The sequence below is a fragment of the Enhydra lutris genome, unplaced genomic scaffold (genome assembly GCF_002288905.1).
Source record: "Enhydra lutris kenyoni isolate GAN:26980312 unplaced genomic scaffold, ASM228890v2 scaffoldscaffold35, whole genome shotgun sequence".
In the NCBI taxonomy this organism is placed as follows: Eukaryota; Metazoa; Chordata; class Mammalia; order Carnivora; family Mustelidae; genus Enhydra; species Enhydra lutris.
Window position 1 is genome coordinate 7,710,572 of NW_019154119.1, and position 12,393 is coordinate 7,722,964.

General features: G+C 36.3%; 1 protein-coding gene across 8 annotated transcripts in view; it reads left to right on the forward strand.

Annotated features, from left to right (window-relative positions):
- The window catches only part of LOC111154116 (pumilio RNA binding family member 2), a 101,795-nt gene that overhangs the window by 41,255 nt on the left and 48,147 nt on the right, over window positions 1-12,393 (forward strand). For 5 of the 8 annotated variants that reach the window (XM_022513510.1, XM_022513511.1, XM_022513513.1 and 2 more), the window contains 3 exons: window positions 6,987-7,112; window positions 10,116-10,258; window positions 11,439-11,568. In XM_022513510.1, the coding sequence (XP_022369218.1) occupies window positions 6,987-7,112; window positions 10,116-10,258; window positions 11,439-11,568 (399 nt within the window). The remainder of the gene's footprint in view (window positions 1-6,986; window positions 7,113-10,115; window positions 10,259-11,438; window positions 11,569-12,393) is intronic. The other 3 variants (XM_022513517.1, XM_022513518.1, XM_022513512.1) reach the window with 2 other exon arrangements.

Below are 12,393 nucleotides of genomic sequence, written 5' to 3' on the forward strand. Positions count from 1 at the left end.
AGAGAGAGAGGGAGAAGCAGGCTCCCCGCTGAGCAGAGAGCCCGATGCGGGGCTCAATCCCAGGACCCTGAGATCATGACCTGAGCTGAAGGCAGAGGCTTACCCCACTGAGCCACCCAGGCGCCCCGCTTCCTTTATTTCTATACTTAGTCCTCCTCATTAGAAATGTAGTGATTCAGGGGGCACCTGGGTGGTCCAGTCGCTTAAGCATCTGACTCTTAATTTTGGCTCAGGTCATGCTCTCAAGGTCATGAGATTGAGCCCCTTAGAGGGCTCAGCACTGAGTCGGCTTAGGGTTCTCTCACTGTGGGTGCTCTCTCTCTCTTTGAAATAAATAAATAAAATTTAAGAAAAAATAGTAGTGGGGCGCCTGGGTGGCTCAGTGGGTTAAAGCCTTTACCTTATGCTCAGGTCATGGTCTCGGGGTCCTGGGATCCAGCCCTGCATTGTGGGGCGCTCTGCTCAGCAGGGAGTCTGCTTCCACCTCTTCTCTCTGCCTCTCTGTCTACTTGTGATCTCTCTCTCTGTCAAATAAATTTTAAAAATCTTAAAAAAAAAAAAAAAGAGTAGTGATTCCTATCTTCTATACAGACTGGTATAACCCTTTTTTATTTCTTGAGCTTTATGGTATGTTTTAATATGTGACAGGCTAGTATACCCATTGCTCTGCCTTTTTGAAGTTTTAAATTTTCTTTTCTTAATTGCCTTTTTATATGCATTTTAGTTATTTGCTTATTTATTTACTTCTAGAAGATTGGGTTTAAATTTTAAATTAACTTCTGGAAAATCTACATCTTTATTACATTAAATATTCTAACTAGGACATGGTGTATCTTTACTTTTGTTAAGTCTGCTTTTGTGTTGTTTATCAGTACTTTAAAGTTTTTATCACCTAAGTTTGCATATTTCTTGATAAGTATGATTTTAGGTATTTTGTCTTTTGCTGACCTTGTAAATGGCTTTCTGTCTTTTATTAAATCTTTAAATTGGTATCTATGGAAGCTCTTGGTTATAGCAGATATCAAATTTTATAAGTATTTTCTAATTGAATCATTCTTGTGTTCATGGAATAAAAAATGCATATAATCTCTTAATGAGCTCTTTCAGTTTGCTCATGTTTTATTTAGGATGTTTGCATCAGTAATGTGTACATGAAATTAATCCTTAAGTTTGTGTATTTTGTATTTTTCTCAGATTTTGGAATATGATCACTGCATGAAAAGAATTTAGAACTATTTCCCCTTTGAATACCTTAGAGTATTTCAAGTAACATTGGACTCACCTTGTCTTTTAAGTCTTGGCAGAACTTTGTGAAGCCATCTGGGAAACCATGCACATAAATTTGAAAACCTGAATAAAAATGGAACTATTTCTAAGCATAATTTACCAAAATTGACTCCACCTTTTAATCTTTGTTCCATAGTTAAATATATCCATTGTTGACCAGTCTTAGTATCCAAGTTTGCCTAGTCATCTCTTGGCTGGCTGAAAACCCGTTTTAGAACAGCATTGTAAAATAGAAATGTAATTTTTTTTTTTAAGATTTTTTTTTAAAATTTTATTTATTTTTTTGACAGATCACAAGTAGGCAGAGAGGCAGGCAGAGAGTGAGAAGGGAGGAAGCAGGCTCCCTGCGGAGCAGAGAGCCCGATGCAGGGCTCGATCCCAGGACCCTGGGACCATGACCCGAGCTGAAGGCAGAGGCTTTAACCCACTGAGCCACCCAGGCACCCTAGAAATGTAATTTTTAAATGTAAATTTTAATTTCTTTTGTAGCCACATTTTTAAAAACTAAAAGGAAATAGGTGAAATTAATTTGAATAGACTATTTAACCCATTATATCAAAAAATGTCATTTTAAATGTAACCAGTATAAAACTTACTATTGAGAAATTTAAATTCTTCATATGAGGCTTTCCAAATTAGGTATGGATTTTTCCACTTTAAGCCGATCTTAATAGACTAATCACATTTCAGATACTCTGTAGCTATATGTGGTTGTAACGTAACAGACAGTGTGGCTGTAGAAGATTCTTCTAGAGTGGGGATTGACAAACTTTTTTATAAAGGCGCAGGTAGTAAATATTATAGTTTTTGCAAGCTGTATGGTTTCAGTCACAACTACTCAACTCTGGTGTTAGAGCACAAAAACAACCTTAAATGACATAGGAATGTATATAGCCGTATTCCTATAAAATTCTACCGTGGACACTGTAATTTGAATTTTATATAATTTTCATGTGTTGCAAACTATTACTGTTTTCAACCACTAAAAATGTTAAAACTGTTCTTAGTTTATATAAAAATTGGTAGCAACCTGGACTTCGCTCCTGGACTGGGCCAGAAGGAGATAAAATAGATTTAGTATATTTTTATTTTTTATAAATAGCTATCTACACTGAAAAGGGAGAGAAAGAGAAAGAGAAAAGGGATTGTTGAGGTGGTTTGGAAATTTTATAGTATAGGAAATTGAAAGGTAATCCATGGGAGTAAAATAGAAATAAACTGTATAGCCTGCAGTGGGCTGTAGGGGGCAAATAGAGGGCCTACACACACCAGGATTGGAGTTTGAGTCATGCTAACCATGGGTATAGTAAGAGCACCCAGGTCACAGTATAAATAAGACTTGGTTTGGAGACTTAACTTCATGATGTGTGGTTGGCCATCTTTAATACCCCCTGATGCACAGGTGATTATAAGAGAATCTCTCCAATAGTATTGCAAACAAAATTCACAGTGCAAACAAGAAAGATGAGCCAGAAAGCAGCCAGTTGTGTAACAAACAGTAGAATTTACACCCAAAATGTAGAAATAAGGGAACCTTAAAGTTTCGGAAAGAACTTTAAAAGTTGATTCATAATCTTAGGAGATAAAGGACTTAAAGCCATCAAAGATCAGCAGTCTTGAAACAACAAAATGGTGTGAAAATCAGCCATTTCAGAGTCTTATAAGTAAAGACCTAGGTGGGCTTCATTATTGAGTAGCTGTCACCTAGGATGAAATGTACTGGAGAATAAAAACTTAAGAAATCTCCAAGAACACTAAACCCAAAATGATCAAAATAATCAGTACTTGGCAGAGACAGAGAAACTGGAAGCTAAGGATTGGAGTCAGTAGAAACTATAGACGTGCAAGGCATAGCTGACTATACCTTTTCCTGAAGTCTCAAATAAACGTGGACAAAGACCTTTGAAGAAAACTCAAAACTATAAAGATGTCATTTCATCTAAATTAATTTGTAGATTTAATGTATTCTTGGTTGGAATCCCAGTAGGATTTTTTTGGAACTTTAAAATTTGTTTTTTATGTTTGTCTTAGAAAAGTAAAACAAGAAAATTAATGGAAAACTAAAGTGGGAAGAGGGGGACCTACTCAACTATATGTCAGAAGTTACTGTTTTAAGTGATTGAAACAGTGTGGTACTGACGTAGGTATATACAAGTAGATAACAGACAAGAACACACAGTAGACACATGTGCAAGTGTGTGTTTAGTGTGCAAGGGTAGATTTTAATTTTAATTGACATCTCAGATTAATAAAAGAATGTATTTGGAAAATAGCCTGGAGATAATTGGGTCCTCTTCCTGATAGATGTAAAGTTTAAATGAGAGGTGAGCCTCGGTGGCTTAGCCGGTTAAGCATCTGCCTTTGGCTCAGGTCATGATCTTGGGGTCTTGGGATTGAGCCCCACATTGGGCTTCCTGTTCAGTTGGGAGTCTTCTTGTTCTTCTCCTTCTGCCCCTCCCTTACCCCACTCTCTCTCAAATAAATGAATAAAATCTTTATTAAAAAAAGTTTTTTGTTTTAATCTCTAGTTCTTTATCTGTTAGAACTTTATCTTAAAATTTTTTAAATGTTCTATTTATTTATTAGAAAGAGTCAAAGAGATCACAGCGGGAGAGGGAGAAGCAAACCTGCCTCTTGAGCACAGAGTCCAGTGCAGGGCTCAATCCCAGGACCCCAAGATCATGCCCTGAGCCGAAGCCAGACACTCAACTGACCGAGCCACCCAGGCACCCCTAAAACAAAAAAAAAAAAAAAAAAATTTTTTTTTTAAGATTATCATTTATTTATTTGACAGCAAGCCAGAGAGCACAAGCGGGTGGGGAACAGCAGAAGGAGCTGGAGAAACAGGCTCTCCTCTGAGCAGGGAGCCCAATGTGGGGCCCCAGCCCAGGACCCCAGGATCATAAACTGAGCAGAATGCAAATGTTTAACCATCTGAGCCACCCAGGTGGCCTAGATTATCTGTTGACATAGAAAGGGATCTGTGGTTAATTGGCAAATGAAAACATATTAAAGTATCATTATAGTCTACAGTATAAAATGTGTCTGTGTATATGCATTTAAAAATGTAGGATGTATATTTTTTGTGCATGTATAAACACACAGATACAAACACATTTGTGTATATATATGTGCAAACATAAATAAATATATATTTATGTAATACACAAGCATATTTGATGTCTAGTATGTTGTAAATATTTCTTAAATGAATCATGAGCTTAAAAGTAAGAAACTTCTTTCAGCGGAAGGTTCAATATGTATCCATTAGGTAGAACTAATTCCTTGTTTTTCAGCTATCTGAAATTTCACATCTAGCATAAATGTAGAGAAAGCTATGTTAAAATTATTTCTAAAATTGAAAGATTTAGAAGACTATAAACCAGTGGTCAGTAAAGACTACACGAGGACTTTGGCTTCACATTTTGTATGCTCCAGTAGTGCCTGGGTGGCTCAGTGGGTTAAGGCCTCTGCTTTTGCCTCGGGTCATGATCCCAGGGTCCTGGGATCGTGCCCCGCATCGGGCTCTCTGCTCAGCGGGGAGCCTGCTTTCCTTCCTCTCTCTGCCTGCCTCTCTGCCTGCTTGTTATCTCTGTCAAATAAATTTAAAAAATAAAAATAAAATCACAAAATATGAAATATAAAAAAATTACATCTTGGCTTTGGGATTTTGTAGTGGTATGAGATGACATGAATATCATTGCATCCATTGTTTTCTACTGTGGTAAAGATAATTTATGGTAGAAGAACCAGAAGGAGATTTTGAAACCTTTGCCCTCAGGTGTATTTAAGGATCTAATTCTGAGGAAATGATTTTTTAAATAGTGCAGGGATTTTTATTGGACCCTTTGATTCTTCTTCTATTAAAAGCAGATTTTTCAGATGGCTCTTTTGTGGCTGTGCATGAAATCAGTGCTATGGGCTATGGCCACTATTTTTAGAAATGAAATAGATTTATAGAAATTAATGAAAAGGAAAATTGAGTAGAAAAATAGAAAATAGGTTATGGTAGAACTTTATAAGGATAATGTTTCTGAGATTTTTGTGGCATGTATATGTATATATGGCCACTAAGTCGATGTGAAATATATTTCATACTGTGGGTCACAGTCAAAACATTTAAAAACTGCTATAATGTAGAATGAAGTTTCTGAGTCTTGATTTTAAGGTATAGATTTTAAGATAAGTGCTTCTTTTGAATACTTTTCTTAAAGTTACTTATGTCCACATGTTTTTATATTCCTATGCCCCCTTCTTAATCACTTACTTATTTATTAAAGATTTTATTTATTTATTTGACAGAGAAATCTGAAGCAGGCAGAGGGGGAGGGGGTAGCAGGCTCTCTGCTCTGCAGAGAGCCTGATGTGGGGGCTCTGAGGGCTCGATCCCAGGACCCTGATCTGAGCAGAAGGCAGAGGCTTAACCCCCTGAGCCACCCAGGTACCCCTATTTATTTATTTTTAAAGATTTTAAAATTTTTTTAGGACACCTGGGTGGCTCAGTTGGTTAAGTGTCTGCCTTCGGCTCAGGTAGTGATCCCAGGGTCCTGGCATTGAGTCCTGTTATCTGGCTCTTTGCTCAGCAGGGAGCCTGCTTCTCCCTCTGCCTGCCACTCCCCCTGCTTGTGCTTGCTGTCACTCTCCCTCTGACAAATAAATAAATAAACTCTTGAAAAAAATAAAAATAGTTTTTCTTGTTAAGTAATGTCCTCACCCAATGTGGGGCTCAAACTCAATAACCCCAAGATCAGGAGTCATATGCTTTATCAGCTGAGTCAGTCAGGTACCCCATTAATCATATTTTAAAATTGAACCTTTTTGATTTCTTTTAACTTTAAACATGCCCCTTTTATTATCTCCTCACCTTCAACTCGTCTCCATTATTTTCCAAAAGACACACCTCTGGTAGTTAGTACCTTATGGTAAATATTACACACAGTGATTCCTCGATGCCAGCAGTTCTCTTGTCTAATAAGTACTGCAAATGAACATTTTAAAATTTTTCCTAGCCTTTACGAAGTTTACATTGGCATACATTAGATGCAGAAGTTGCCTTAAAGTCACTGTACTGCTGAAAGCCCTTCATTTTTCTTCTGTTGCTTTTGGGGTAAAGTCCAAACTACTTACCATAACCCAGGAAGATCTTCATGGGTCTTCCTTCTGATTATAACTTGTTTTGTCAAATTCTCTTGCCCTAGAGCCGCTCTTCATCCTACCTACTGCTTCTGAAGCTTAAGTACCCCTTCTCTCTGTGCCTCTAGCACTTACTGTACTTCTATACTGATTGCCAATTTGCTTGCTTCTTTTTCTCATTGGATGGATTGATTTCTGAGAGCAGATCTTATCTGTCTTCACTGTTGAATCCCTAGCATATTGTACAGCTTAATAAAGATTTAATGAAAAACTACTGTTGAACAATAGTAGTTCTAGCTCTCAACATTCATTGTGTGCCTGTTGTGCTAGTTCTGTGTAGTCATTTCATATTCAGTATCATTTAAATTCTCACAAAAAATCCTCTTAAGATGCGGTGATACAGCTGTTTCATAAATGAGGAATCTGAGTCAGGTTGTGTTAGTTACATGCCCAAGCTCATTCAGTTAATCAGAATTTGAACCATTACATACTCTCTCCTCCCCCACTCCAGATGAAGAAAATCATGCTTTTCATTTCACTCATTATTTCTCCCTTTTTATACACAGCTGGTGTATTCTCAGCAGGCCTTGCTCCAGCTGCATTTGTGCCAAATCCATATATTATCAGTGCTGCTCCTCCGGGGACTGACCCATACACTGCGGCGGGATTGGCTGCCGCAGCAACATTAGCAGGTACCTCACTGTTCAGCCTTGTTGCTTATTATGGATTTAGTTTTAATTCTGGTATAAGCTTTATTTTTGTCTATTTGGTCAATTTGAAGTACCTAGGAAATGAAACATTTATCTGAAATGAGCTGAAGTTTCCAGAGAGTTAGTTTGCTATTTTTCCTATTGTAGTGCTAGGAAAAAGCCTAAGCCTGGTAACTCTTTCCTTATACATAGTTGATTCACATTTTAATTTTGTAGTTTTAGAGATCTTACATTGTTAACCACAGATCTTCCCTTTGTGACCAATGCTATTAACCGCAGAGACATTGCAAAGTAAAGTCACTTCTCATAAAATAAACGGGGTAGGTGCTATAAATACCATGTCAGGGAGAGTATGAGGTAAAGGAGCTTCAGCAATCTTGAGAGAATGCGTATTTAGAAAGTAGTTAATTTAGCTATATTAAAATGTGCAAGCCGACTGAGGGGCAAAATGGAGAATTGGAGTTGGAAAGAACTGCCAAAACCGAAACTACCACTAAAAATTTAAAATGAAAGCCAAAACTATTCAGTGTTACATGTTCGTGGTATAGCAATAAAGCTGGGAGGCAAATATTTTTAAACCCAAAACTGTATTTATTGCAAGAGTTATGTGCTGGTCAGGTACCATCCTGTTGAGCAAAGCAATTTGTTGATATTCTGTAGGATTATGAGGAGGTTATTTTAGACTAAGTTGGGTATAGAGACAAATTAATGAGTCTTAGGTACAGGTTATTATGTTGGTCACAGAGGTAGAAACAAGGTAGTATCAGCTACAGAGATGTATGTTCACTGGAGTAAGTCTGCCAGTTCAATTTCGTAACTCTAGACTACCGTGTGTTGTTTTTTTTTTTTTACTTTGTTCACTGATACGAATTGTCACTGATGAGTAAGACCGTTTTAAACACCACTGCTGGTAGTTACTATCATGACCAAAGAACAGTTACTCTTTTCTTGAGACTTTGGTACTCTTTATTTATACTCAAGACTTAAAATATTAAGAAGTGAGAAAATAAACATTAATTTCAAATTTTTGTTTGATAGCTTGCTTAGCAGACTGAAACTCATCTGTCATACTCAGTAGTTTTTAGTATAGATCTGCATGTGGTTCCATAAAGAAGGGATGAACTGTCTTGGTGCTGGTTAACTGGATGTTAGTATGTAAAGTTCTGGTTTATCATACAGTCTATGGAATCGAAAGAAACTCCTTTAAAAAATTGTTAGTTTTGAGAATAAGCATTCTAGGCATTCTGGGCTTAGGCAAAAGACCAGTGCTACCCAGTAGAAATACAATGTGAGCCAAATAATGTAATTTAAGCTTTTCTAGTAGCTACATTATAAAGTAAGTAAAAAAAACATAGAATTAATTTCAATATTTGATTTAGCCAAAATATCTAAAATATCATTTTAATATAATTTTAAATTACTAATAGATCTTTTACGTATACACACACAAAACCAACAAACTCTCTGGGCAGAGTCCTCAAAATCTTGCATATGTATCATACTTCCAGCACATCTCAGTTTGGGCCATCCAATTTTTTAATTCTTATGTAGCCACAAATGGCCTCTGGCTTCTGTTTCAGACAGAGAGGTTCTAGGTAGGTGTCTTGACTTTTGTTTTGATAATGTTTTCTTCCTTCATAAATCTGTTAATAGTTCTCATTATAGATTTGTTTAAACTATCTTCAGAAATATATTTTATCTAAATTTTTTTAATGCTTTTTACTTTAGTTGATTCAGTCAATTGTACTGGGGTTTATTTTCCTCCAAAACAAAGTAAAACCAAGAGTTTAACTTTACAAAGTGTTAAATAGCTATACTAAAATCATATCTGTGGGATTTTAGGCCCTCTTTATTATATCAATCAGTAATCATGACATCTTACTCATCAGCTTACTAATGGTGGGCCATGTTGTGTACTTGCTCTTTCCTCTCCTAGAAGCAAATATTACCTTAAGTAGAATAGAAAAATAACAATTGATTCTATTTTTCCTACTTTGCTTTCACATGTCTGTGTGTCTGCTTTGTATTACCTTTCTTTCTTGTCTTTTTTTTTTTTTTTTTAAGTTTTTTTTATTCATTTGACAGATCACAAGTAGGCAGAGAGGCAGGCAGAGAGAGAGAGAGGAGGAAGCGAGCTCTCTGCTGAGCAGAGAGCCCGATTTGGGGCTCGATCCCAGGACCCTGAGATCATGACCCGAGCCGAAGGCAGAGGCTTAACCCACTGAGCCACCCAGGCGCCCCCGTTCTTTCTTGTCTTGACTCACTAGTCCATTTTCCTAATAATATAAACACTGAAGTTTCATTTGTTTTCATGTGATTTTCAGTTGTTTTAGGAGAATTGTGACTAATTGTTTCAAATGTGAAAAATATGTTTAATAAAAACTTAATTTAAAAAAGAATATTTTTAAATTGAAGATTTACAATTCAAGTAACAGTTGTAGCGAGCTTGGTACCAGAATGTTTCCTATTTTTATGTTATAGGTTGCAGATAAAAAGATAAAAGTGTTCTTATTGTTGTAATTCTTTTCAGTAGTCAGAAAATGACCTTTTTAATAAAGAGAATTTGAATTGAACATAGTAAACCCACAGTTTTAAGAAATCTAATGTTCCCTAAAAATACTATGTGTTTTCTGGTATCAAACCCATGAGCCGGCATTCAGTAAATGTTGCATAGATTATTAAGTATCCTGTCAATTCATTGGCCCTCTTGACTTTAGCTTTATCATCTCCATTAAGGCCATTGCAGTCACTCCTGAATACTTTGTCTTTTAATAGTCATATCTGAATGAGACTGTCCCCCTAATAGAATCAGAAAAAAAATAGAAAGTATGTAGCAGGTGTTAAGTGAGTAGAGGATTATAAGGACATTTGCTCTAAGTCTTAATATACTGTTCCTTTTTATGATCTAATGGTAACTGACCTCATTTATCTATAAAATGTAAGTAACTTTTTTTTTGGGGGGGTGGGGTGGGTTGTGGGGTTTAGGTCCAGCAGTGGTTCCACCTCAGTATTATGGTGTTCCGTGGGGGGTGTATCCAGCCAATTTATTTCAGCAACAAGCTGCAGCTGCGGCAAACAACACAGCAAATCAGCAGGCAGCATCACAAGCTCAGCCTGGACAGCAACAGGTACAGGCCTGCCTTCATTAACGTTAGTACTGCAGAGTCTTTGAAATTCCAGGAGTTCTTTGTTTTCAAGATCTGTGTCTTTTCATCTTCTTCAGTATGTAATACAGTACCTAGTATCTAGTTGGTATACAGGTGTATTGACTACATTTTTTTCTAATTACATGAATTTAAAGATGTGGCTGTATTCTGTTTCTATGTTTCTGTTATGAAACTGTCTTGAAATTTCTAGCAATTTTTAATTTTCTTTTCATCCCCTCTCCAGGTGTGTTAATTTCCCTATCCAAGTAATTATCACTTCATTTTCTTCTCGGTATTTAAATTACTATTTTGAATATTACTATATATCTGATCAGGAAAGGATTCCTGCATACTTTATATTTTTAAACAAGAGGAAAATATTTTCACTAAACATTAGATTTAACTTCTTAAAATAGAAAATGTTTATTACACAGGTGTCTCCAACCCCCCACCCACCCTCGCTTTCCTGGAACTATTTTAATAAATGTGGAAACACTATTGATTTCAGAATTCTGGTTGTCAGATTCTTCATAATTACACCGAAGAAGCAACTTAAAGCCAAGTACAGTGTTTACTTGACAGCTAAATTTTGTCTAAATTTCCTTTATATATTTGAATACTATATTGATGTTGTATTGAAGCTGTCCTTTGGCTCAGTTCTTGTAGATTATACTACAGCGTGATTTAATAAATTCTTTGGGCAAACATGAAAATATTCTACCTGAACAATACACAAACCTATGTGTGAGGCTTACACAGGTGGTGTTAACAATGAATCCCCCTTGTCCTGAATTGTTTATCTATCTTTGTGAAATTAATATGATCTAAGATTTTTGCCATTCCTCCCTCCAAATAAATTTCTTATTTTAATACTACATTGGTAAGTTAAAGAGCACAAATACTAGAAATAATTTTCCCACAGGCCTTCTAAAATCTCCATATTACTTAATAGATTGTTCTAGTTGTCAAGAGCCAGCGATTGTGTTTTTGAATTTAAGTATTTTATATTTTTTCATGCTATATCAGCATTTCATTGCACATAATAAATATGTTCAAAGACTATCCAAAGACCATTTATCATATGTACAGAGTTGCCTGGGATAAATTTATCTGTCTGTTATTTGATAATTTCATTTTGAAGGAAATCATTTGTCCTTTGTAGGTTCTCCGAGCTGGAGCAGGTCAGCGCCCTCTTACTCCCAATCAGGGCCAACAAGGGCAGCAGGCAGAATCACTCGCAGCAGCAAATCCAACTTTGGCCTTTGGTCAGGGTCTTGCTACCGGCATGCCAGGTATATAGTTAGTTAATTGTAGAAGTTGGCATAGGTTTGAAATGTTAAATGTAGACACTCACATTGAAGAGTGAAAAAATCAAGAAATGTCTTTAGAGTCTTGCTTACCTTGTAGTTAGTATTTTAGAGCTCAGATGCCAGTAGTTGAAATCAGTACTATTGTGAGACTTAGCAGGGATGGCGTACGTGTACTAGGGTTCTTAATGTGTCCATTTTTTTCTTCTGTTTATGGCCTAAGCTATAGCATTCTCCTAACTCACCACAGCCCAGAATTCTTGAAGCCAGTCCTTCAAGAAATAAAATCAGTTTAGAGTTGGCATGTCAGATAAATCTTGTTTCTGTTTGCCATTGCAGCCAAAGAAAGTCATTTTGTTAATACTGAGAAGTTTGCAGCTAAAATTTTCCACTTTGAACATTGTTCCATTGTGTTCAGCTCATTTTATAGTATTTTAAACTATTGATTTTTTTTTTTAAAGATTTTATTTATTCATTTGAGAGAGAAGGTCAGAAAGAGAAGCAGACTCCCTGTGGAGTTGGGAGACCAGTGCAGGACTCTATCCCGGGATTCCAGGACCATGACCTGAGCTGAAGGCAGCCGCCTAACCAACTGAGCCACCCAGGCGCCCATAAACTGTTGTTACTTATAACCTGACAGTGTCTTTGAAAATATGCCTATGAAAGCCCAATACAAAAAAGAGTTATAAAAATTTCTTCCCATTAACAGACTACAACTCTCAGAAAGGGCCAACAAAATACATTTTTTTGGTGAAGTAGATTTTTTTATACAAAATTACAGATACAAAGTTACTACTTTAGTAATAATGG